Source organism: Muntiacus reevesi, chromosome 15, assembly GCF_963930625.1.
Source record: "Muntiacus reevesi chromosome 15, mMunRee1.1, whole genome shotgun sequence".
NCBI lineage: Eukaryota > Metazoa > Chordata > Mammalia > Artiodactyla > Cervidae > Muntiacus > Muntiacus reevesi.
The window spans coordinates 18,592,223-18,619,280 of record NC_089263.1 but is presented as its reverse complement, the minus strand read 5'-3'; the positions used below and the strand labels follow the sequence as shown (position 1 = coordinate 18,619,280).

The following is a 27,058-nucleotide window of genomic DNA, read 5'->3' as shown; positions in this document are numbered from 1 at the left end:
GGCAGAGAAGGAAGGAGTCTCAGGTCCTGATGGATCAGAAGAAGGAAAATGGGGAGAGGTAGTCAGGACACAGGAGTTGGGAAAACCAAGGATGACCCGATAAAGGACAAAAAGCAGAAAATGCAGAAAAGTTGAGAGCAGCAAGAGAAAAAGGCAAAAAAGTGTGCGGGCAACCAAAGAAAACAGGAAGGAGACGGAGAAGGGGAGAAGGAAACTGAAAACAGAGTGAGATGAAGGGGGAAGGATGTGAGGAGGGAGAGAGGAAGCCAAGAAGAGGACTTCAGAACTCTGTAAGGCCACCTCCTGTGAGCAGACGGGATCAGGAGACCCTGGGCAGAGCCTTAGTCTCCACAGAGACCTGGCGGGCCCAGTACACCAGTTCGGCCACGTAAGCCAGCAGGTTGATGGCTGTCAGGACGGCCACGGCCAGTCTCTGGTCCCAGGTGCACATGTCGTAGGTGAGCTCGTCCCTGCAGTGCTCATCACTCGACCGCTGAGGATGTCCGCCGAACTCCTCATTGAACTGGTAGAGCAGCCAGAGGACCAGAGCGCTGATGTAGAGGAGGACAGAGAGCAGGGTGAGCACAAGTTGGAAGAGGGGGAAGGGCCCAGGCAGCCTGTATTCCCATTCGCCCAGGTTCAGCAGGATGGCCAGTGCCGCTGGGATGAAGCAGATGGAGTACACGGCCACACACCACTCCAGGGCTGGCTGGTGCAGGTACAGGGTGGTGTTGATGATGAAGGAGAAGATGATGCCGGCCATGAAGGTCTCCAATACCTTCAGCAGGCCTGGCATAGTGAGCACATAGCAGGTGGTCTTGTAGATCTTGCAGCGCTCCCACATTTTTACCACTTCCATGGCATAAAACACAGACGCGATGCAGGAGAATGCAGTAGCAGCAATGGCCTGGTCCCGGTAAGGACCATAAGGCAGGAAGTGGATGTAGGTGATGGAGTAGATGACAGAGGCCGAGAGACAGAGGAGGGCAGAGTAGCAGGCGTAGGTGTTGGATAAGCACCAGAAGAAAGGAAACTCGGGTGGGAGCCTACGTAACTCAACTGTGAGGATAATGAGGGTCATCGCACAACAGAAGCACCAGATGCACATAAACCAGTTACCTATGTACCCCCTGTGAATGCCCATGTCGGCCACCAGGGAGAAGGACATGCAGGTGGAAAAAATCTGTGGCAGGCGGAGGAACCGGCAGGTGGTGTCCAGGTCAGCCAGGTATAGAGTCATTCCTGAGTTGGACATGGTGTTGTGATGGTCAGGCAGGTCACAGTCACGGGGGTGGCAGGATCTTCCTGAGTAACCACTGTAAAAAGATCCAGTTCTGGAAGCTGATTAAGACAGATTCACCTAGAAAGGCTCAGGGAGCTGTGACGGCTGAGGCTCAGGGTCTGTGGAGTAAGAACAAATAGCTCAAATGCTTGGGTAACAGCACAGCTGCTCCTGAATGTTTCTCCCCACCCATCACTGTTGGCCTTGTCAGGATACTTGTCTTATCCCGAACCTCAGAGTTGGGTTGAGTCTGGCCTCAAACCATGAACATTGTGGATCTCTGACTGTGTGCCATTATCTATGGAGACACAGAGAAGGATGGTCCTTATCTGCAATCCAAACCCTTCAAGTCTCTCAAAATTGAAAACAAATTTTTGAAAAATTGTTTGGTAACAAAATTTGACCTGAACAGACATGAGACAATTCATGATCTCTATTTAATTCACTTAGTGTGAAATTTCAAAAGTTCAGTTGCAGAAACACTAATGTTTGAATATAGGGTGCATTCACACCCCAGTGAGATGTGATGTCATGTAGAGTAGATGCACCATATCACCTGTCTGGAGCAGATCTGACACCAAGGGTTTCAGAAAAGGAACTGTGGATTTTACTGCTAACCCCATTTTACAGATGAGAAAACTAAGGCCGTGGAATCAAATTCCTTCCCTAGGTGGCGTGACAAGGAGGTGAGAACCCAGATAAAAATGCCAAAACTGTGGGTTTGAACACTTTGCTCTAAAGCCCAGCATGTCATCAGGGCCTGTGGGTGGGAGCTCAGGACCAAAGTCTGGGGCTCTGGGACCCAGGACACACCTTCAGGGCCACAGCCTCCTTCCACAGCAACCTGAAGACACACCTGGGACAATCTGAAGTATCCTGGCCTCTCCTCCCTGCAGTATCACTAGAAGGAGCTGCCATCTGAGGGGACACAGCCCCACCCGGAGGAGGGCAGCTTCAGAGGTGAGCAGGGAGGAGCCCATGTGATGAGAGCAAGGCTGTGGGAACAAGATGACGTGGGAAGTAGGGACTGTTATGAATTCCCGCCCCGCATTTTGCCTTCACTTGTGACTCTTCCCCCCTGGGGAGGAGAGACCACCCCCACCCCAACCCAGCGTGACCCCAAAGTGGAACATAATTGAGGAACCACAGAATAAATTAACATAATTTTGGGTTCTGAAGCTCCAAGGCTGCCATATAGGTAGGAGTCTGGAAAGATCTAGGAGCAGTCCTACCTGTGAGGAGTTTCCCGGCCTGGGAGACTGGTGAGCAGCTTCCAAGCTGGGAAGAAGGGATTGGAAATGAACAAGGATGCTGTGTCTGAGGCTGATGGGGAGACTTTCAGGGCATCCCAGGGAGGGGGTGGGGATGGACAGCTGATTGGCCCCCTTTTAAGGGCAGGAACTGAAAGAGGAGGCACCTGCTGGACCCCTGGGAGGAGACAGCCCTGAGGATGCACCCAGGACTGGAGTGGCGGGGGCTGCAGAGTGGAGATGACTGGGGGGGATTCCAGGGTCCCAGTGTCCCTGAGGCAGCCCAGTAGGTGTCTTCTGACCCAGAAGGGATGCAGGCATGGAGCCAACCTTCCCCATGGAGGAGGGGCCTGGGCTGGAACTGAGAGAGGAGAACAGGGGCCTCAAGGGGTTTCAGGGGTGTGACAGGGACACGTGGCCAGAGCAGCAGGGACCCTGGAGACCATGGAATTGCCCAGGTCACCTGCCCAAGGCAGTCCTGCCAGCCAGGGCTGCAGTCCTGCTCACACAGGGGCTCCTCCAGGGTCCATTGTGGGGGGAGTGAGGCCCCTCCCAGCCCGCCCCTCCTCAGGGACAGCTGCCCTGTTTCCAAGGGACTATTTGCTGAGAGGCCCCCAGGGCTGAAGGGCCAGCACCCTGAGCCCCAGCCAGCTTCCTGCCATCGGGGGTCTGGTCAGCTTTGCTAATAACAAAGCCTGGAACAAACAGGCTGGAAAGGAAACATAGAGCAAACCTGAGAACCTCTCTAGACTCACAAAGCTCCTCGAGATCCAATTGTCAGTGGAGCCCCGGGGCCTACTGGCCTCCCAGTGGGCACAGCCGGGGTGGGGAGGGGCACTGGGGTGAGGAAGGCTGGGGGTGTCACTCTGACTGTCCCTGAATTTGTTCCCAATTTACTGTTAAAATGACCCTGTGATTTACACTTAAGGCTAAATAATACCTTTGGGTCCATTTAACACCACAGACGCAGAGCTTGGGGAAGGAGAGGCATGGGGGTTCCTTCTCTGTGACCCTGGGTAAGCCTGTGCCCTCTCAGGGCCTCAGTTCCCCCACCTGGAGAGCAGGAGGCTTACCTGAGTTTCCCAGCAGCCCCTCCTCAACTCTATCTGTGAGCATGGACATGGTGCCCCTCTACCTGGCATGTGCTACATCAGAGCACAGTCTAGATGTGGCTGAGCCCTGTCTTCCCAGCATCAGGCATGCGGACTGGAAGACAGTGAACCAGGAAGGTCATGGCTGGGACAGAGGAAGGAGGAGGAGGTGTCAGAAGGACAGAGAAGGAGGAGCGGAGATGGAGACTCAGAATGACAAGGAGGCTATGGGGCCTGGAGGAGACACTTTAGAGCTGGATGATCCTGGACAAGTTATTCATCAGAGCTTCAGTTTCCTAATTTGTACAATGGACTTAATACCTGATTTGTGTCAATTAAATGAATAAAAGCATGTGAAAGGCTCCTCAAAGGGTCTGAAAAAAAACACAGTCATGCCAGCTACCTGTTCCCACTTCCCCCCCGCCCCACCTCCCTGCCACAGAGGACCCAGAAGGCCCTGGCTCCACTCTGGACACAAGTGTATGCAAGCTTGATTTGCTCCAGATCAGGGGCTACAAACCTGTGTGTCTTGAAGGTGGCCCAGAGATGTGTTTGGTTTCTCTTAAGAGAGTTTTCAGGAAAAGAATGTATAAAATGTGTATTATTTCTTCCCTAAGTGTTTGGTAGCTGCAGTGTTTTTATTTCACACGAAAACCCACATTTCCAGCTTCTTTTGAAGCCTCAAGTTTCTGTTTGTGCCCTCCAAGAGTCTGTTTACCCAGTCCTGTAGAAGTTCTGTAATCAAATCCCACTGGCCTCCAGTCAGATTTGCTGGGGATTCTCAGTCCCTCTGCCAGATCCCCAGGTTGGGAAGTCTGTTGTGGGTCCTAGAACTTTCTTAACAGTTTGAGAATTTCTTTGGTATAATTTTTCTGCAGTTTGTGGGTCATCTGCTTGGCAGCTCTGTGATGGGGTTAATGGCGACCTCCTCCAAGAGGGCTTATGCCACATGGTACGTGACCCAGGCCTGCTGCAGCCAGAGCCCCTGTCCCCATGGCAGGCCACCGTGGACCCATGCCTCCATAGGAGATACTCAAACACTCAAAGGCAGGTCTGGTTCTGTCTCTGTGGGGCCTCTGGGTCCTGGTGCACACAAGGTTTTGTTTGAGTCCTCTGAGCGTCTCTGGTGGGTATGAGGTTTGATTCTAATTGCTATTTTGCCCTTCCTACTGTCTTGTTGGGGCTTCTCCTTTGCCCTTAGATGTGGGGTATCTTTTTTTGGTGGGATCCAACATTCTCCTGTTGATGGTTGTTTAGCAGTGAGTTGCAATTTTGGAGTTCTTGCTGGAGAAGATGAGCACACGTCCTTCTACTCCACCATCTTGTATTAGTCTAAAGAATAGCAAGGAGAGATAAAAAAGCCTTCCTCGGTGATCATTGCAAAGAAATGCAGGAAAATAATAGAATGGGAATGACTAGAGATCTCTTCAAGAAAATTAGAGATACAAAGGGAGTATTTCATGCAAAGATGGGCACAATAAAGGACAGAAATGGTATGAACCTTCTGTTAAGAAGCAGAAGATATTAAGGAATGGTGGAAAGAATATACAGAAGAACTATACAAAAAAAATCTCTGTGACCCAGATAACCACAGTGGTGTGATCACTCATCTAGAGCCAGACATCCTGGAGTCTGAAGTCAAGTGGGCCTTAGGAAGCATCACTACAAATAAAGCTAGTGGAGGTGATGGAAATCCAGATGAGCTATTTCAAGTCCTAAAAGATGATTCTGTTATTTTTTTTTTCATTTATTTTTATTAGTTGGAGGCTAATTACTTTACAATATTGTAGTGGGTTTTGTCATACATTGACATGAATCAGCCATGGATTTACATATGTTCCCCATCCCGATCCCCCCTCCCACCTCCCTGTCTACCCAATCCCTCTGGGTCTTCCCAGTGCACCAGGCCCGAGCACTTGTCTCATGCATCCAACCTGGGCTGGTGATCTGTTTCACTATAGATAATATACATGTTTCGATGCTGTTCTCTCCAAACATCCCACCCTTGCCTTCTCCCACAGAGTTCAAAAGTCTGTTCTGTACATCTGTGTCTCTTTTTCTGTTTTGCATATAGGGTTATCATTACCATCTTTCTAAATTCCATATATATGTGTTAGTATGCTGTAATGTTCTTTATCATTCTGGCTTACTTCACTCTGTATAATGGGCTCCAGTTTCATCCATCTCATTAGAACTGATTCAAATGAATTCTTTTTAATGGCTGAGTAATATTCCATGGTGTATATGTACCACAGCTTCCTTATCCATTTGTCTGCTGATGGGCATCTATCTAGGTTGCTTCCATGTCCTGGCTATTATAAACATTGCTGTGATGAATACTGGGGTGCACGTGTCTCTTTCAGATCTTGTTTCCTCGGTGTGTATGCCCAGAAGTGGGATTGCTGGGTCATATGGCAGTTCTATTTCCAGTTTTTTAAGAAATCTCCACCCTGTTCTCCAAAGCGGCTGTACTAGTTTGCATTCCCACCAACAGTGTAAGAGGGTTCCCTACCTCAACATAATAAAAACTATATATGACAAACCCACAGCAAGCATTACCCTCAATGGTGAAAAATTGAAAGCATTTCCCCTGAAATCAGGAACAAGACAAGGATGCCCACTCCCACCACTACTATTCAACATAGTTTTGGAAGTTTTGGCCACAGCAATCAGAGCAGAAAAAGAAGTAAAAGGAATCCAGATAGGAAAAGAAGAAGTGAAACTCTTGCTGTTTGCAGATGACATGATCCTCTACATAGAAAACCTAAAGACTCTACCAGAAAATTACTAAAGGTAATTGATGAATATAGTAAAGTTGCAGGATATAAAATTAACACACAGAAATCCCTTGCATTCCTATACACCAACAATGAGAAAACAGAAAGAGAAATTAAGGAAATAATACCATTCACCATTGCAACAAAAAGAATAAAATATTTAGGAGTATATCTACCTAAAGAAACAAAAGACCTATACATAGAAAACTATAAAACACTGATGAAAGATGATTCTGTTAAAGTGCTGCACTCATTATGCCAGCAAATTTGGAAAACTCAGTAGTGGCCAGAAGGACTGAAAAAGGTCCGTTTTCATTCCAATCCCATAGAAAGGCAAAGCCAAAGAATGTTCAAACTAGCACACGATTGCACTCATCTCACACTCTAGCAAAGTAATGCTCAAAATTGTCCAAACCAGGCTTCAGCAGTATGTGAACTGAGAACTTCCAGATGTTCAAGCTGGATTTTAAAAAAGTAGAGGAACCAGAGATCAAATTGCCAACATCCATTGGATCATTGAAAAAGCAAGACGGTTCCAAGAAAACATCTACTTCTGCTTCATTGACTAAGCCAAAGCTTTTGACTGTGTGGATCACAACAAACTGGAAGATTCTGAAAGAGATGGGAATACCAGACCACCTTACCTGCCTCTTGAGAAATCTGTATGCAGGTCAAGAAGTAACAGTTAGAACTGGACATTGAAAAATGAACTGGTTCCAAATTGGGAAAGGACTACATCAAGGCTGTATGTTGTCACCCTGCTTATTTAACTTATATGCAGAATATATCATGTGAAATGCCAGGCTGGATGAAGCTGGAATCAAGATTGCCAGGAGAAATGTCAATAACCTCATATATGCAGGTGAAACCACCCTTATGTGGTGGGGTTAAAGTGAAGAAAACCAACAGAAAGTGAGGAGGAATTAAAGAGCCTCATGATGTACGTGAAAGAGGAAGGTGAAAAGCTGGCTTAAAACTCAACATTCAGAAAACTAAGATCATGGCATCTGGTCCCATCACTTCATGGCAAATAGATGGAGAAACTATGGAAACAGTGACAGATTTAATTTTCTTGGGCTCCAAAATCACTGCAGATGGTGACTGCAGCCATGAAATTAAAAATTCTTGCTCCTTGGAAGAAAAGCTATGGCCAACCTACACAGCATATTAAAAAGCAGAGACATTACTTTGTCAACAAAGGTCCATCTAGTCAAAGCTATGGTTTTTCCAGTAGTCATGTATGGATGTGAGAGTTAGACCATAAAGAAAGCTGAATGCCAAAGAATGAATGCTTTTGAACTGTGGTGTTGGAGAAGATTCTTGAGAGTCCCTTGAACTGCAAGGAGATTCAACCAATCAATCCTAAAGGAAATCAGTCTTGATTATTCATTGGAAGGACTGATGCTGAAGCTGAAAATCCAATACTTTGGCCACCTGATGAGAAGAGTTGACTCATTTGAAAAGACCCTGATGCTAGGAAAGATTGAAGGCAGGAGGAGAAGGGGATGACAGAGGATGAGATCGTTGGATGGCATCACCGCCTTGATGGACATGAGTTTGAGCAAGCTCCGGGAGTTGGTGATGAACAGGGAAGCCTGGGCTGTTTTGCCTTGCGGCAGAGGGGTGGAGCTGAGCAGATGCTACGTCCTATACTTTATATTGTTTTTCATTCTTATATTTGTTTAGTTTTTTATATTTTCTTCTTCTCATGTATAACTGACATAAAGCAAGACTATGATCATCTCCCATGTCCCGGTTTCCCCTCTTGGGCGTGGCCAGACTTCCTGACTGCTCAGAGGAGCATCGCCCCTCCATCCAGGAAGCATCTTCTCAACCTCTTGTACAGCCTTTAGCACATTTCATATGCCCTGAAATCATATTTAGATATGTGTGTATATATGCAGCTTCCCAAGTGGCTCTAGTGGTAAAGAATCCGCCTGCAATGCAAGAGATGTGGATCCCATCCCTGAGTTATGACTATCCCCTGGAGAAGGGAATGGCAACTTACTCCAAAATTCTTGCCTGGTAAAATTTCATGGATAGAGGATCCTGGTGAGTTACAGTCCATGTGGTCACAAAGAGTCCAAGAAGACTCAGTGACTGAGCATACATATGCATGCATATATGCACATGTTTTGTGATACATATTTGTAGATTTTTTTTTTTGCAATTTTATAAACATGAGATCATGTCATGCACAGGGCATCTTGCTTTTTCACCAGCCCTGACAAGTGCAAGTGGTCCTCCCCACGGGCCTTAATCCTCTTACTTTCCTTCCCTCCTGGCTCCTGTGGGCATTTGGACTGACCACCCTTCTCTAGACCAGTGGCTCCTCCCCTGTGAGTCTCAGACACTGGGGGACACAAGATATGACAAGGGGTCCTGGGATCCATGTGACCACCATACTCTAGTGCAGAAGGTTGGCAATCCTCTTTGTAAACTTTTTAAAAATATGAGAAGACTCTTTTCTTCATTTCTGGAAACTTTTTGGTTTCCTAGGGCTACCACAACAAGTTAGCACAAGTTAGGTGGCTTAAAACAACAGAGATTTATTCTTCTCACAATCCTGGATGCCCACAATCTGAAATTAAGGTGTCAGCAGGGCTGTGATGTCTGTGATTCTCCAATAGGGTCCATCCTTGCCTCCTTCAGCTTCTGAAGGCCCCTTAGCTTGTAGCCACTTAATTTTATCTCTGCCTCCACCTTCATGTGCTCATCTTCTCTCAACTCTGTGTGTGTGCAAGCCTCTCTGTCCTTCATCTTATAAAGAAACCTGTCACTGGACTGTGGGCCAGCACTCCATCCAGGATGATTTTCATCCCTAAACCCTTAACTAAATATGTCTGCAAAGACCATACTTCTAAACATTCTGAGGTTCTGAGTAGACTTGAATTTGGGGGATATTCTGCAACCCATTAAGGTTCTCTCTCATATCTTCCTGTCCTTATTTCATAGTGTCTTTTTCTAATGTGTTTATCACATTAAGTGTATTTATTTGCTTTATCTTTTAGATTGGTGTTTGTTCACTGAAGTTCCGGTGACTTACAGTGGGTAGATCCCTCATGTACCTTGTCATTAAACTGTGAGCCCTGTTTTACAGGACCCCCCTTTTCCTGGGAGGATCCTGCTGCTCGGGTTGGGAGCTTCACCCAGAATAACTGTACTTGTTCCTGCTCAGGACCCTCCAGGCCAATCTCCTGTTGGGCACCAACTGTGTTAATTTCCAGGTTGGAGTTGTTGGACCTCAGAAATCATGAATATTTGGGCTCAACACACAAGAAGTAGACATGACATTGTTATTTCTCCTGTGGAGACTTAAAAAAATCCAAACTCCCATGGAGGTAGATATCAGCCTTGACTTTTCCTCTTGCTGAAGGGTAGGTTTTCCTTGTCTACCCTTGCTCCTAGGCTGCAGGCCACGTGGTCTTGGCTTTAGGCAAGTGTCTCAACTCCAACTCCTTACCTTGCGCTACTCCAAAGTCTCATTCCTGACCCAAGTGGGCATATGGGCCAGTCTCCAGCTGGCCAGGCTCAATTCTCCATTTCTCTTTCTCTCAAACATCCAATCAGTAGTGACATCAGCTCTGTTACTGAAGGTTCAGAGACCCATGAGTAAAGCATCTAATTGTACAACTCCTTCCTCTCATCTGTGCCTTGTTAATTCTAACTTGCCTTGATCCCAAATCACCTCCTCTAGGAAGACTTCCTGGATCCCACCAGCTCCATCTCTCATTGCTCCCAGACTGATACATCTCAACCTTGGTCCTCTGGGAAGCAGAGGTTGTGGACAAGTCATTACAGGGTCCTTCATCTTATCTGAGCATCACAAGTGAGGTGGGGAGTGACAGAGTTGTTGAATGGGCCTGAACACTGTAGAAATAAGTTGGATTTTATGTGAGTGATGATGCCTCACTGACATTTTCTACAGTTGGGCCATTCAATCAGATGTCCACACTGAAAGTGTGCCTCCAGTTGTTAGGAGGAAAATGAAATGGAGGTCAGTGAAGAAGCAACGCAGAGTATAGTAGTCATGTGGAACAACTGGAGCATGCGTACATAACTGTGGGTGTGTAAAAGCTACACTCAAGGGTCTGATAGTTTCTTATATAATTAAACATAAACTACCCCATGATCTGGCAGTTTCACACATAAGTATTTTCTCAACAAAAATGAAAGTTGACTCTGTAAGACTTGTATGAGAATGTTGATCACAGCTCTCCCATAATAATCTCACACTGGAAGCAAGCAATACATCAATTAACTGGGGGATGAACAAACAGTAATATATTCAAGGGAGGTTTCCCTGGTGGCTCATTGGTAAAGAATCCACCTGCAATGTGAAAGATGCTCGCAGAAGGCATGGGTATGATTTCTGGTCCAGGAAGATCCTCTGGAGAGGGAAATGGCAATTCACTCCAGTATTCTTGCCTGGGAAATCCCATGGACAGAGGAGCCCGGTGGGTTACAGTTGTGGGGGTCGCAACAACAAATATATTCAAAACTAGATTATCACCCACAATACAAATGAATGAGCCATACATCTACACAAACATGGATGCATCTCAAAAACTGGATGCTGAGTGAAAGAAGCCAGGCACAAAAGAGCTATACACTGTAGATTCTGAAATAGGTTCAAGTAATCTGTGAGGACATGCTGCATGGTGTGCTGTAGTCCGTGGAGTTGCAAAGAGTTGGACTTGACTGAGCAACTGAACTGAACTGAACTGAATCTATGAGGCAAAAAAGTCAGAAACAGTTCCCTCTTGGGTGGGGGACATGGATACACTTAGAAATGTATGAGGAAACCTTCTGAGGTGTTTTTATTGCTTTTATTTTAACTGTTTGCAACACTTGGGTGTTTGCATTTGTCAAAACTCATTGAATGGTGCACTTAAGATTTGCACCAGTCATTGTATATAAAATTTACCTAAAGGAATAAAAGAGAACCATAAACAAATGCTGAACCCCAGTTAATGCTAGCAGTTCTGAAGTACTCAGGGCTGAAGTGAAGCATGTTTGAAGCTTACTTTAGTACATTTTTAAAAAGACTTATTAGTGGATGGAAAGAGAAATGGATAAGTAGACAGATATGTGATGGAGTAAGTACCTATATTTATTGAAGAACTAAGTAATGAATGTATGGGTGTTCACTGTGTAATGCTTTCAAATTTGAAAATTTTCATTCCACATAGTAATCCCAAGAACACACATTTTGAACAAAAATCTAATATATTTGTTTTGGATTGATGAAAATGTGAAGAACTAAAGAGCCTCTTGATGAAAGTGAAAGAGGAGAGTGAAAAAGTTGGCTTAAAGCTCAACATTCAGAAAACTAAGATCATAGCATCCGGTCCCATCACTTCATGGCAAATAGATGGGGAAACAGTGGCTGACTTTATTTTTCTGGGCTCCAAAATCACTGCATGGTGATTGCAGCCATAAAGTTAAAAGACACTTACTCCTTGGAAGGAAAGTTATGACCAACCTACACATTATATTAAAAAGCAGAGACGTTACTTTGTCAACAAAGGTCCGTCTAGTCAAGGTTATGGTTTTTCCAGTGGTCACGTATGGATGTGAGAGTTGGACTATAAAGAAAGCTGAGCACAGAAGAATTCTTGCTTTTGAACTGTGGTGTTGGAGAAGACTTGAGAGTCCCTTGGACTGCCAGGATATCCAACTAGTCAATCCTAAAGGAGATCAGTCCTGGGTGTTCATTGGAAGGACTAATGTTGAAGCTGAAATTCCAATACTTTGGCCACCTGATGCGAAGAGCTGACTCATTGGAAAAGACCCTGATGCTGGGAAGGATTGAGGGTAGGAGGAAAAGGGGATGACAGAGGATGAGATGGTTGGATGGCATCACCGACTCAATGGACATGGGTTTGGGTGGATTCTGGGAGTTTGTGATGGACAGGGAGGCCTGACGGTGCTGCAGTTCATGGGGTCACAAAGAGTCAGACACGACTGAGCAACTGAACTGAACTGAACTGATGACAATGTTAGTCACAGGAGACAAATGGGAGTAAATGGCTTCTGTGTTTTGCTTTACCAATATCCATTGTACAGAAAGAAGTCTTATAGGACTATAATAGGGTAAGATAAAGAGATTTTATAGTAACTTCATCAAGCTCAGGATTGATTTTTTGGCTACTTTCCAAGCAAGGTAAATGCTGACCATTTAAAAAATTATCTTTAGTGTTTCTTTAGTAGACAGTATCAATAATTAGTCTGTAACACTATAATTTCCTATCACTATAAGTTTATTATAGTTTAACTTTAATTGAAAGAAATAGATTCTGAACCCATGAATTTTTTGTGCATGAATTTTCTTTTGAGTAAAAATAAAATTTAAGATGTCCTCTCATTCTGTAAAGTGTTTGATAACATTTTACAAATATGCAGTTTCAAGACATGCATATGCCACCTTTTGATAATGTTTTAAATGATGGAATACTTTATAACAGTCTGTAGAAATTCTGTTTTTCCAAATTTCCAATTTTAATTTTTGCCCCTTCATCTTATATGATATTAAAGAGCATGGTGATATGAAAACATCTTGAGTGTACATCAGTGGGTAAATAGAATAAGAAACATATGTGGAATACTATTTAGCCCTAAAAAGGAAAGAGATTCGGTCATTAGCAGCAACAGAGACAAACCTGGAGGACGTTACACTAAGTGGAAAGGGAGACACAGAAAAGCTAGCAAAATCTCACTTATGTGTGGAATCTAAAATATTCAGGTTAACAGAGGCAGAATGTAGAACAGTGGTTACAAGGGACAAGGAGGTGGGGAAATGGGGAGATGTTGCCAAAGGATATGAAGTTGCAGTTCAATCCAGGGATGCTCTGACGATGTGGTTTGGGAAGGAAACAAGCTGGGGAAATTAAATGCTCAGAAAGGCTACCAAATATTTCTGAATGTGCTTCTGCTGATGACAATGGAGGTCACTGCTCCAGACAGACAGCCTGGAGAGAACCTCAGATCCATGCTTCCTCACTTACTCTGTTTGGTGCACAATATTAGGAAACTCTACTTGTTTAGAAGATATAAGAAAGCCCCTTGGAAACTTTTCCAGCACCCAATTCCCTTTGAGAATATGACTATCCCAGAAATATGCATGCACTTACCCTGGAAATACTATATTCACTTACAGGGCTCTGTAGACCTCCTAAAATCCATCTCAGGACATTGGTGGACTCATGTGCCTCAGAGTAAGAAGTAGCCTTGCAGAAGTAAGTCAGGTGATTCCTGCACTATGGGTCCCTAGTTCATACCCAGGCCTCCCTCACTGGTGCCCCCACAAATGCCAGAGGTCCCCAGATAGACAAGAGAGTCCTCTGGAGGCAGACCAAGGAATCTGAATCCTGACAAAGATGCCCACACTCATCTTCATGGTCCCCTTTTCTTTCTATGACTCAGGAGTTCTGGGACCCCTGCCACAGGACCCTCAGAAAGTGACTATTGAAGCCTTTGGGGAAGGTGGAGTGCTGCTGTATTTTCTACTATTTGGATCAAATTCTTTTCAGAGAGTTGATTGTGGTCTAGAGTTTTCATCTTGTGGGGCTTCTGAACTAGGACTCTGATAGGGGAGGGGTAATTCTCACAGGAGAAGCCAGAGGCAAAGAGGACTGAGCAATGTTTATGGGAGAGAGAGAGTAGAGTCTGGCAGGGACAGGCATTCACAGTCTTGTGCACCACAAGACTCTCACTTTTGAACCCCCCTCATTGCATATCTGTCTCTTTCCTATCTGGAAGGAATTCCCAGAGGCTTCTCTGTAAGTGAATGTTAGTCCCCTGTCTACTTGTCAACAATGGTGTCCTACTGAGTCCCAAATGCTTAATGTGCCCCCAAGGCTCTGAATGCCTGTCCCTGCCAGAGTCTACTCTCCTGTGTGTGTATCTGTGTGTCTCTGTCTCTCTCCATCATAAACATTGCTCAGACCACCCACCCTGGCTTCTCCTGCTCACTATGAGAAGTGCCCTTCCCCAGCACAGCCCTGGTTCAGGAGCCCCTCATTTCCTCAGGATGCTCACTCCAGACCATGGTCCACTCTCTGAAAAGGGTTTAATCCAAATATTGGAAAATACAACAGCAATGCACCCTTGCAGAGCTTAAATTGTCACCTTTGAGAGGGTCATACAATGGGGTTCCCAGAACTCCCTTGTCATATCCTGTGTCCCCAGTGTCTGAGACTTGCAGTGGAGGGTCCACTGATCTAGAGAAAGGAGATCAGTGCAAACGCTCACAGGAGCCAAGAGGGAAGGAAATAAGTAAAGGAGATGGAGAGGACTAGGGCCCATGGAAAGGACCAACTGTACCTGTCAGGGGTGGTGGAAAAGCAATGCTGTATGTGTGACACAGTCTCATGTTTATAAAACAGAAAAAAGATACAGATACACCCTACAAACATAAGTGCATGTGTACACACATGTCTACATATGATATCAGAGTATGTGAAATGTGTTGAAGGCTGTACATGAGGTTGAGGACATGGGTGTTCCCTGGATGAAGGAGTGGATACTCCTGTCAGCAGGCAGGAAGCCTGGCCATGCTGAAGAGAGGAAACCCAGCACATGTTGAGATAATAATAGTCCTACTTTATGTCAACTGTACATGAGAAGAATAAAATAAAGGAAACTACACAAAGATATACATGGAGAGCAATATAGAGGGCATAGTCGCTGCTCATCTCCAGCCACTCCCCCAAGGGAACATAGCCCAGGGATATCAGATCTCCTGAAGTTTCTAAAGGAGCAGGAAATCAGGAGTTTCATGTGAAATTAAAACACTGCAGCTTCCAAACCCTTAGGGAAGAAACAATACCCATTCCACACCATTTCTTCCAGAAAACACTGTGAGGGAAAACTAAACACATCAGGGGACCACCTTCAGTACAAACCAGTTTGTAACCCCCAATCTAGAGCAAATCAAGCTTACGTGTACTCATCTCCAGAGTGGGGCCAGGGCCTTCTGGGTCCTCTGTGAGGGGAAGGGGGACAGGTAGCTGGCATGACTGTGTTTTGTTTCAGACCCTTTGAGGAGCCTTTCACATGCTTCTATTCATTTAATTGACACAAATCAGGTATTAAGCTCATGGCACACATGAGGAAACTGAAGCTCTAATGAATAACTTGCCCAGGATCATCTGGCTCTGAAGTGTCCCCTCCAGACCCCACAGCCTCCTTGTAACTCTGAGTCTCCATCTCGCCTCCTCCTTCTCTGCCCTTCTGGCACCTCCTCCTACTTCCTCTGTCCCAGTCATGACCCTCCCAGCTCACTGTTTCCCTGTCCACAAGATGGTGCTGGGCAGGCAGGGCTCAGCCTCATCCAGGCTGTGCTCTGATGGGGACACCATGTCAGGCTCACAGGTTAGAGTGGAGGAGGGGCTGCTGGGAGACTCAGGCAAACCTGCTGATTTATAGGTAGGGGAACCGAGGCTGTGATTTCAGTTCCTGTGACCCTGTGACCCTCCTGTGACCCAGGGTCACACAGCAGGAACCACCACAACTCTCCTTCCCCAAGCTCTGCTTCTGTGGTGTTAAATGCATCCAAAGTTATTATTTAGCCTTAGGTGTAAATCACAGGGTCATTTTAACAGTAAATTGGGAACAAATTCAGGGACAGTCAGAGTGACACCTCAGCCTCTCTCACGGCCCACGGGGAGGCCCGCAGGCTCCAGGGCTCCCCTGGCAACTGGGGCTCAAGGAGCTCTGGGAGTCCAGGGCGGTTCTCAGGTTTGCTCTCTTTCTCTTTCCAGCCTCAGCTTGTCCCAGGGTTTGTTATCAGTAAAGGCGACAAGGCCCCTGATGGCAGGAAGCCGGCTGAGGCTCAGGGTGCTGGCCCTTCAGCCCTGGGGGCCTCTCAGCAAATAGTCCCTTGGAAACAGGGCAGCTGTCCCTGAGGAGGGGCGGGCTGGGAGGGGCCTCACTCCCCCCACACTGGACCCTGGAGGAGCCCCTGTGTGAGCAGGACTGCAGCCCTGGCTGGCAGGACTGCCTTGGGCAGGTGACCTGGGCAATTCCATGGTCTCCAGTGTCCCTGCTGCTCTGGCCACGTGTCCCTGTCACAGCCCTGAAATCCCTTCAGGCTCCTGTTCTCCTCTCTCAGTTCCAGTCCAGGCCTCTCCTCCATGGGGAAGGTTGGCTTCACGCCTGCATCTCTTCTGGGTCAGAAGACACCTACTGGGCTGCCTCAGGGCCACTGGGACCCTGGAATCCCCCAGTCATCTCCATTCTGTCCTCCCTCACCCCTGCCCCAGTCCTGGGTGCATCCTCAGGGCTATCACCTCCCAGGAGTCCTACAGGTACCTCACTCCTTCCCTTAAAAGGGGGGCTGATCGTTTGTCCATCCCCACCCCCTCCCTAGGATGCCCTGAAAGTCTCCCCATCAGCATCAGACACAGCATCCTTGTTCATTTCCAATTCCTTCTTCCCAGCTTGGAAGTTGCTAACCAGTCTCCCAGGCCAGGAATATCCTCACATGTAGGACTGCTCCTAGATCTTTCCAGACTCCCAGCTGGATGACAGATTTGGAGCTTAAGAGCCAAACATTATGTCAATTTACTCTGTGATTCCTCCAACACACTTCACCTTGGAGTCATGCTGGCAGAGGGGATTCACAGCAGTCCCTACTTACAATATCATCTTGTCCCCACAGCCTTGTTCTCACCCCGTGGCTCCTCCCTGTCCACCCCTAAAGCTGCCCTCCTTCGGGTGGGGCTGTTTCCCCTCAGATGGTAGCTCCTTCTAGTGATGCTGCAGGGAGGAGAGACTGGGACACATGTGTCTTCAGGTTGCTGTGGAAGGAGGCCATGGCCCTGAAGGGGTGTTCTGGGTTCCAGAGCCCCGAGCTTTGGTTCTGGGTTCCCACCCACAGGCCCTGCTGACATGTGGGCTGTATAGCCAAGTGCGCAAAGCCACAGCTTTGGCATTGTTATCTGAGTTCCCACTCCTATCCATGGAACTTCGTAGTAGACGTCTTGGTTCCCTGAGCCTTATTTTCTCTTTTGTCAAATGGTAAGCAGTACAATGTACAATTCCTGTTCTGAAAACTTGGGAGTCAGATCTTCTCCAGAATTCAGAATTTTTCTGCTTCAGACAGGTGTCATGATGCATCTACTGTATATGACATCATACCACACTGGGGTCTGAAAGCACCTTGTGATCAAGCATAGTAGCATTTCTGCAACTGAACTTTTGAAGTTTAACACTAAGTGAAATAAATAAAGATCATAACTTGTCTCATGTTCATTCAGGTCAAATGTTCTTACCAAACAAAAATTTAAAACTCTTTTGGATATTTTACAGCTTTGAAGGTTAAGATTACAGATAAGGACCATCCTACCCTGTGTCTCTGTCAGTAATGGCAAAAAGTTCAAAGAGATAAGTAATGTTCATGGTTTGATGCCAGACCCAACCCAGCTGTGAGCTATGGGATAAGACAAGTCTTGTGACAAGGTCAAGGGTGATGGGTGGGGAGAACCATTCTGGAGCAGCTGTGCTGTTACCCAAGTGTCTGCGCCATTGGTTCCAACTCCACAGATTCTGAGCCTCAGCTGACACTGAATCCTGAACTTTTTCTATTTGTCTGACTCAATCCACCTCCTGAGCTCCTTCACGAAGACCACAGCCATCCTGACATCAGTGATCCACGTGAACACGTGGTCGTCCTCAGGCCTGAGCTCTGTGACCATCATGGGCTTCTTCTTCCGCCTGCTGCAGCTGCTCTCCACCTGTGTGACCTTATCCCTGGTGGCCAGCGAGAATGCTTGGAATGCGGACCTAAGTAACTGGTCAATGTTCATCTGGTGCTTCTGCTTCACCGTGACCCTCCTCAGTCTCATAGTTGAGTTATGTGGACTCCAGGAGAAATTTTCTTGGTCCTGGGACAACTTTCTCATCGCCTACACCTGCTTCTCTGCCCTCGTCTGCCTCTCAGCCTCCATCATGTACCCCATCATCCATTTTCAGCTGTTGAGTTATGGCACCCAGCAGAACCATGCTATCGCCGCCACTGCATTCTCCTGTATTGCTTCAGTGGCTTACGCCGTGGAAGCAGTCTGGACCTGTGTCAAGACTAGTGAGTCCTTCTGCTCCTTTATCGGCCTGCTCAAAAAGCTAGAGATCACTGTGGCCTGTGCCATCCTCGCCTTCATCAGCAACACCTCCCTGTACATGCACCACTCAGCCCTGGTGTGGTGTGTGGCTGTGTACTCCATCTGCTTCATCCTGCGGGTCATATCCATATTATGGCACCAGTGTGACTGTCATGAGAGTCTGCCCTCCTCCCGTGCTGTGTTTGGGCAGACTGTGCTCTCCGTCCTCCTCTACATCTCTGCTGTTGTCCTCTGGCCTCTCTATCAGTTCAACGAGCAGTTTGGCGGGAATCCCCAGCGGTCCGGAGACGCAAGCTGCAATGTTGGGTATAGTGTGTGCCTCTGGGACCAACAACTGGCTGTAGCCATCCTGACAGCCATCAACCTGCTGATTTACGTGGTTGACCTGGTGATCTCGGCCTCCCTGATCTGAGGCTCTGCCCAGAGGCTCCTGATTCCCTCTTCTCACTGGAGGTTTCTTTACCGAGCTCTTACATTCTCTGACGTCTTCTTCCTGGCTCCCTCTCTCCCTCCTCACATCCTTCCCCACTCATCTTACTCTCTTTTCTGTTTCCTTCCCTCCTTCTGCTCTGTCTCCTTCCTGTTTTGTGTGGTTACCCCCACCCTGTTTTGCTTTTTCCTCATTTTCTACTCTTTGTCCCTTTTTGGGTCATTCTTAGTTTTCTCGTCTCCTGTGTACTGACCACCTCCCCCCATTTTCCTTCTTCTGATCCATCAGGACCTGAGACTCCTTCCTTCTCTGCCCACCGCCTGCTCCCACCTCTTAAGTTGCTGACTCCAAAGCACACAGCCCTCTGTGCAGCTGTTCACACCCTGGGCCTCCGGAGGTCCTCATTGCCAATGTGTGTCTGTTCCCCGACAGTGCCTTAGTTGGTATGTGTATGTGTGTTTGGTAGGGCGGAGGGGGTTGTAGCTAGGGATTGGGCCACCTTTCTCCCTGTGTAAGGTGGTATACAGTGTCCCTCCCCTTTAAGGTAAAAGAAAAACTCAGGAGTTCAATAATTCCCAGTGAGTTGCAAGCTTAAAGGAGAGACCTTGGATCCAGAGACCCTACCTGATGCTCTGTCCTACCTGAGGTTGGCTCCAGAATATTGTGGACTCATTAAATACCTGCTGCCTAGAGCTCATTTTAAAGCTAGCGTAGGGTAGATAACTTCCAGTCCAACTACTCTCTGGGAAATCAAAAACTGAACTGGCAAAGAGCTGCAGTTTCTTGAAGACAACACTCCAGAGTATTTCAGAGGTACAGAGATGCGACCCACCATCCTCAGTGCTAAAAACAACAGGTCCTGCCTCTGAAGGGAGAACATGGACACTGCCAGCCTTGAAGTTGATGTTACACTGGGTACAGTTTCTGTTCTTTTTTTTATCACAAAGGTTAAAATTGCTGTGTGGCCTTATTCTTAAGGGGGAAGTGCCTTTCAACCCTTTTTGGATTAGCAGGTGGGTTGGTTGAGTGGGTATCATTGCTTCAATAGTCCAAGTATTAATAATCGCTTTCCTTGACTGTGTTGCACACACGTTTCTGTGTGCCAGTTGCTTTCTACTGCTGTCTCTGCTTCTCTAGGGATCACATATAATGTGATCTATATGCGTGCTCGCTCAGTCACTTCAGTTGTGTCTGACTCTTGGCTACGCCATGAACTGTAACCTGCCAGGCTCCTCTGTCTATGGGATTCTCCAGGCTAGAATAATGAAACAGGTTGCCATGACCTCCTCCAAGGGAATTTCCCAACCCAGGGATTAAACCTGCATCTGTTATGTCTCCTGCATTGGCAGGTAGGTTCCTTACCATTAGTGCCACCTAAATGTATAAAAAATTAAAAAATTCCCTGGAGCTTCTGGTTCCCATCAGTCCCTGCTCTGAATCAAAGAGAGAAGCCTTCTGCATTCGCAATGTACTTTTAAAAATTTCAGTAGAAAGATAGAAAAACTCCACAAAATTAACATAATCTAATTGACTCAAATTTGTCTAGAGTTCAGAAGCAACTAAGCAGATTTCCATTCTCACCCAAACAACCCTCTCTGCAAGCCTGTCTGACTGTCTCCCAATTTCCACATTGGCCGGAGCCTAGGAGTTTAGCCCAGCCATGGAAAAGTAGCCTATGGGTTCTACCCTATTACCCAATATCCTGCCCCCTGGCGTTCAAAGGGCCCCTGTCAGAACCTGGATGCTTTTCCATAAAGATGTGTGCCTGTGTGCCTGCTCTGTGTGTGTTCCAGGCCACGGGTACACTGACACAAGCAGCCCTTTATAGTAACTGGTGGCTAAAGTCTCCTGTCTTGAGACACAGAGTCTCAGAACCCAGCATCCTAGAGTCACCAGAGCCAGAGGAGCCAGGCAAGCAGAGCTGTGGGCCAGGGGAGGGGAAGGACCCCCACTGCTGCCCCTCACTCCTGTACTGGGAGGAAGCATGTGATCTTCATGCAGTAGAAGGGAGGGTGGTGGGGGAGGGCTCCCAGGAGGTGCTTTCCATGATAAGAAAATCATAAAAAGTGATGAAACTCAAATTTGAAGGCAAGACAAGAAAAATTTCAACATAAAAAATTTTCTCTGCCCTTTGGCCCTCCTCCTCCTCTAGTGTCCATTGTACATCTGCATTGTGCGAAACAGGCCTCCTCAAAAGAGGGTTTGGCCAAAAAAATCAATTTTTCTTCTAGTGCCAGCCATGCAACTCCTTAGAAGATAACACTGCTTACCTACTAATGATTTGATTAATGTCACTACTTACTTTAATTTATTCTGCTTATTTTATAAGATTGTTATTTCTTGCACTAATGAATGTGTGATTTAGACTGTGGTTAAAAACTAATAATAATGATGATGACCAAATACTTGAAATGACTGACCTGATATATAGTCTATAGGATCTATATGATTATAATAGCGTGACTCTGGTTATGGGAAGAAGCAAAGGAGGGAAACTTTTCCTGGAGCTGACAGACTAGTAAGACAGGTGGCCCAGACAATTAAGGCTACTGTTACCAGGCCTAGGTGAATAATTGCACACCGAGTGGTCAGTCAGCAAAATCCTCTCCTGACTTAGGAATGAGCATTTCTAGACTCCTGGAACAATTGGTCAAAATGCTTTCCAAACCTTGCTGGAAATTAAGTGGGAATTGGAAGGGATTGTGTAATAAAGAATGTTGCCCACCACCCAGTTCTACAAGCATTAAGTCATTAGTCACTGCAGTCACTGATCTACAATCCACCCTGAAAGGAATTCAGGGCAAAGATCATGATGTGGCCCTTTGTGCTCTGGGAAAACTGGCAGAACCAGCCCTCAGATACTAATGAATTTTTAGGAGAATATTTTATAAACATGGTACCTTGCATCTTCCCATACTTAGAAAAGCACTGAAACTATTAACTATGGTATCCGGTCCTTTTGAAAAGCAGTAACTTTGTCAAGATCTGAGCTTGATTGCATGTATCCCTTCACTAATGTCACATACACACTGCCCTCAACCCCTAACCGCTTTGGAACAGTTTTCACAGCTTTCTGAAATTGTCTCCCTGGTTATAATTCTTATGTTGGCTTGAATAAAAATTTCCATTTCTATCTTAACTGACTGTTAATCAATTTTTTTCATCGATATAAGCAAGTATGCATTTATCTCCATAAGTTCGGTTCAGTGAATCTCATAGTCTTATATTTTCCTGAATCAAATTGAACACAACCTTGGGACCTCACTTTCTAGGAGGCTGGAGATGCCTCTCTGCTTTAGTGAAAGACCTGTACAGGGTGGGCTCACATGAGGGGCTCACTGTCCACGCCTGTGGTTCATGATGGTGGCTGCTGCATACCTCCTATTGGAGGGTTAAGAGTCATTTGTCACAATTCCAAGGCTGGTCCAGTTCCTTCACTGTGGAGCTCAAAATAGAGTAGAAATGTCTTCTGCTTAGTCCAACCCTCTTGTCATAGAGATGGTGCAGCTGGACCCCAGGGAGGGACAGGACTTGTCCAGAGTCACCCTGTGTGTGGCAGAGTCAGAGACAGGACCCAGGTGTCCTGTCTCCAGGCCGGCTGTCTGTCCACGGCCCCATGCTCCTTGGGACAATATGGGAGTAGCATCCTCCAGGCTGGGATTCTGCCCCATCCACCCTAGTTCTGTACAAACCTGTCCCGTCCCCCCAAGGAGGGCACTCACTGCTGCTGAGTCAGTTGCCTCATCTACTAGGTGGGGGAGGGGTGCCAGAGACCCCTGGTCCCTCCCAGTCCCCCCTCTTCCCAGGGCCCCTGGACTTGCCAGTCTTGGAGACTCAGACCTGGAGATGGAAGCCGGCTCCCTCCCCTCTGTCCATCCACCCTCTCTGCTTGTTCCCTCTTGGCTGCTGGGTCCTGTTTATTGGTCACATCCTTCTGATTACACAGACCCTCCTTCCCCACGACCTCTGCTTGATGGGGAACACCTTTCTCTCTCATAACCTGAGTTTCCTCAGTCACTTGCTAGTGGTCCAACTCTCCAGTGACTCTTGTCAAAAACACAATCTGCTTCCTGGTGCCCCTACAGTTTGAGGTGTCTCAGACTACCTTGTTCCTGCATTCTTGACTTTCCACTTCTTTTGAGTCCAGTTCAGCAGCCATTTGTAGGAAGCCACTTCTTTTTGGGCTTCCCTAATGGTTCACTGGTAAAGAATCCGCCTGCCAATGCAAAAGACACGGTGGTTCGATCCCTGATCCTGGAAGATCACACATGCCTTGAAGCAACTAAGCCTGTGCACCAGAACTATTGACCCTTTGCTCTAGAGCCCAGGAGTCAAAACTACTGAAGTCTGAGTTCCTGACAGCTGGTGCTCTGGAATAGAAGTCATCATAAGGGAGAAGCCCAAGCATGACAACTCGAGAAAGCCTCCCAGCAATGAAGACACAGCACAGCCGTAAATAAATAAATAAATAAAATTATTTTTTAAAAAATCACCTGACTTACTCCTCCAAGGCCAGCTTCATACTCTAAGCCCCATGAATCTACTGATGTCCTAAGATGGGGTCTAAGAGGTCTACTAAAGCCTAGTAAATGAATGCAAGATTTCCAATGTATGTACATTTGTATTTCTGGGATAGTCATATTCTCAAAGAGATTTATGTGCAGAGAAGGTAAGAGTTCCCAAGGGACTTTCATAACTTCTAAAGAAGTAGAAGCTCCTAAAATTGTTGAACCAAACAGAGTAAGTGAGGGAGTATGGATTTGAGAATCTCTCTGGGTTGTCTGTCTGGAGCACTGACCTCCCTTGGCCTCAAGAGAAGCATGTTCAGAAACATTTGGTAGCTTTTCTGAGCACTTAATGTCCCCAGATCATCTCCTTCCCAAACTACATCATCAGAGTATCCCTGGGTAGAGGGACCACTTTAGAACTTTAGTTCAGTTCTCTACCTTCTACCCCAACCCTGGACTCATCCTTTATTTCCCAGAGAGAGCTTTGTACAGTGCTCCTCAGAGTGTGGTTTGTGGATTAGTGCTGATTGCAAATTGTTCCTTGTCCACAATGAGATGAAGTACAGAGAGTGAGAGGGAGCATTTAAAGACTTTTAGAGCAACTTGGCATTGTGCAAAGACCCAGGAGTATGACCAGAGTCAGCAAATTGGAGTTTAAGTTTACTGTATCAGTGGCAGGACAGTCATGACCCAGATGAAGGAGGCTGGGCCAGTGAATCAATGCTCTGCTTCCTTCATCAAGGATGTCTTGCCAAAAAAAAAAGTTAGTAAAACTGAACAGTGGGCTTAGTGAAGATAGAAAAGTGTGAATTACACAAAAACTAATATGTCAGATTATTGTCTTTTATTTTGTGATAATATGGGAGCTAATTGCCAACAACTATTGCTTCATACAGGGCTTGCCTGATAGCTCAGTTGGTAAAGAATTCACCTGCAATACAGGAGACCTGAGTTCAATCCCTGGGTTGGGAAGATCCCCTGGAGAAGGGAAAGGCTATCGACTCCAGTATTCTGGCCTAAAGAATTCTATGGATTGTATAGTCCATGGAGTCACAAAAAGTCAGACATGACAGAATGCCTTTCACTTTCACACTTTCATTGTTTTATACAAAGTAAAAGTGTAATTGAGGGGAAGCTCCTACAAAAGTAGTCAAACTATGGAACAAACTCCTGCAGTTTCTGCAAGATAATTTTATTCCAACTTTTTAAACATGCCAACTGGACAATTAGATTAACTTATCTATCCTATAACTTCAGGACTTCAGTGATTTATAACTTGCATTCTAATAAAAAAAGTTACTATGCTTTTTATTAGATTTTTTCATGCTGTATCATTTTTATTAAATTCACCATTGTATGAACATATGACACATTAATCTTTCTTAAACTTATTTATTTATTTTAAACAGTTACAAGATGTTAGTTTGTTCATTTATTATGTTTTTATTTGGCCCCTCCACACAGTATGTGAAGTGAAAGTGAAAGTCACTTAGGCATGTCCGACTCTTTGTGACTCCATGGACTATACAGTCCCTGGAATTCTCCAGGTCAGAATACTGGAGTGGGAAGCCTTTCCTTTCTCCAATGGGAAGCCTTTCCCTTCTCCAGGGGATCTTCCCAACCCAGGGATTGAACCCAGGTCTCTGGCATTGCAGGTGGATTCTTTACCAGTTGAGCAACAACTATGTGGAATCTTAATTCCCCAACCAGGGGTGGAACCTGTGCCCCCTGCATTGGAAGCGCAGAGTCTTAACCATTGGACCACCAGGGAGTCCTGTGAAACTTTATTTTAAAAATTAAATCAAGCAAGGATCTAATTCAGATATGAAGGAGAATTCAAAAGCTTTACAGACAAACAAAAGCTGAGAGAATTCAGCACCATCAAACCAGCTCTTCAACAAACGCTAAAAGATCTTCTCTAGACAGGAAACACAGAAAGGCTTGTATAAACACGAACCCCAAACAACAAAGTAAATGGCAACGGGACAGTACCTATCAATAATTACCTTAAATGTAAATGGGTTGAATGCCCCAACCAAAAGACAAAGACTGGCTGAATGGATACAAAAACAAGACCCCCATATATGCTGTCTACAAGAGACCCACCTCAAAACAAGGGACACATACAGACTGAAAGTGAAGGGCTGGAAAAAAATATTTCATGCAAATGGAGACCAAAAGAAAGCAGGAGTCGCAATACTCATATCAGATAAAATAGACTTTAAAATAAAGGCTGTGAAAAGAGACAAAGAAGGACATTACATAACGATCAAAGGATCAGTCCAAGAAGAAGATATAACAATTATAAACATATATGCACCCAACATAGGAGCACCACAATATGTAAGGCAAATGCTAACAAGTATGAAAGGGGAAATTAACAATAACACAATAATAGTGGGAGACTTTAATACCCCACTCACAACTATGGATAGATCAACTAAACAGAAAATTAACAAGGAAACACAAACTTTAAATGACACAATGGACCAGCTAGACCTAATTGATATCTATTGGACATTTCACCCCAAAACAATCAATTTCACCTTTTTCTCAAGTGCACACGGAACCTTCTCCAGAATAGATCACATCCTGGGCCATAAATCTAACCATGGGAAATTAAAAAAAAATTGAAATCATTCCAGTCATCTTTTCTGACCACAATGCAGTAAGATTAGATATCAATTACAGGAAAAAACTATTAAAAATTCAAACATATGGAGGCTAAATAACACGCTTCTGAATAACCAACAAATCATAGAAGAAATCAAAAAAGAAATAAAAATATGCATAGAAATGAATGAAAATGAAAACACAACAACCCAAAACTTATGGGACACTGTAAAAGCAGTGCTAAGGGGAAGGTTCATAGCATTACAGGTTTACCTCAAGAAACAAGAAAAAAGTCAAATAAATAACCTAGCTCTACACCTAAAGCAACTAGGGAAGGAAGAAATGAAGAACCCCAGGGTTAGTAGAAGGAAAGAAATCTTAAAAATTAGGGCAGAAATAAATGCAAAAGAAACTAAAGAGACCATAGCAAAAATCAACAAAGCTAAAAGCTGATTTTTTGAAAAAATAAACAAAATTGACAAACCGTTAGCAAGACTCATTAAGAAACAAAGGGAAAAGAACCAAATCAACAAAGTTAGAAATGAAAATGGAGAGATCACAACAGACAATACTGAAATATAAAGGATCATAAGAGACTACTACCAGCAGCTCTATGCCAATAAAATGGACAGCTTGAAGAAATGGACAAATTCTTAGAAAAGTATAACTTTCCAAAACGGAATCAGGAAGAAATAGAAGATCTTAACAGACCCATCACAAGCAAGGAAATCAAAACTGTAATCAGAAATCTTCCAGCAAACAAAAGCCCAGGACCAGATGGCTTCACAACTGAATTCTACTAAAAATTTAGAGATGAGCTAACACCTATCTTACCCAAACTCTTCCAGAAAATTGCAGAAGGCAAACTTCCAAACTCATTCTATGAGGCCACCATCACCCTAATTCCAAAACCAGACAAAGATGCTACAAAAAAAGAAAACTACAGGCCAATATCACTGATTAAGATAGATGCAAAAATCCTTAA

The 27,058-nt window shown here is 45.5% G+C and overlaps 2 protein-coding genes across 2 annotated transcripts; one reads left to right on the top strand and one right to left on the bottom strand.

The window, feature by feature from the left end:
* Positions 1–319: 319 nt before the first annotated feature.
* On the bottom strand, positions 320–1,168 carry LOC136147414 (myeloid-associated differentiation marker-like). The gene has a single exon (XM_065906810.1). The coding sequence runs from the start codon at positions 1,166–1,168 to the stop codon at positions 320–322; it is 849 nt and encodes a 282-aa protein (XP_065762882.1).
* A 16,932-nt stretch (positions 1,169–18,100) lies between these two features.
* LOC136147457 (myeloid-associated differentiation marker-like) lies at positions 18,101–18,934 on the top strand. The gene has a single exon (XM_065906879.1). It carries the CDS (start codon positions 18,101–18,103, stop codon positions 18,932–18,934), a length of 834 nt encoding a protein of 277 aa, XP_065762951.1.
* Positions 18,935–27,058: the final 8,124 nt, after the last annotated feature.

Excerpts from the sequence above, each read along its gene's own strand:
- LOC136147457 (XM_065906879.1), top strand. The coding sequence starts at position 18,101 with ATGGGCTTCTTCTTCCGCCTGCTGCAGCTGCTCTCCACCTGTGTGACC.
- LOC136147414 (XM_065906810.1), bottom strand. The coding sequence starts at position 1,168 with ATGTCCTTCTCCCTGGTGGCCGACATGGGCATTCACAGGGGGTACATA.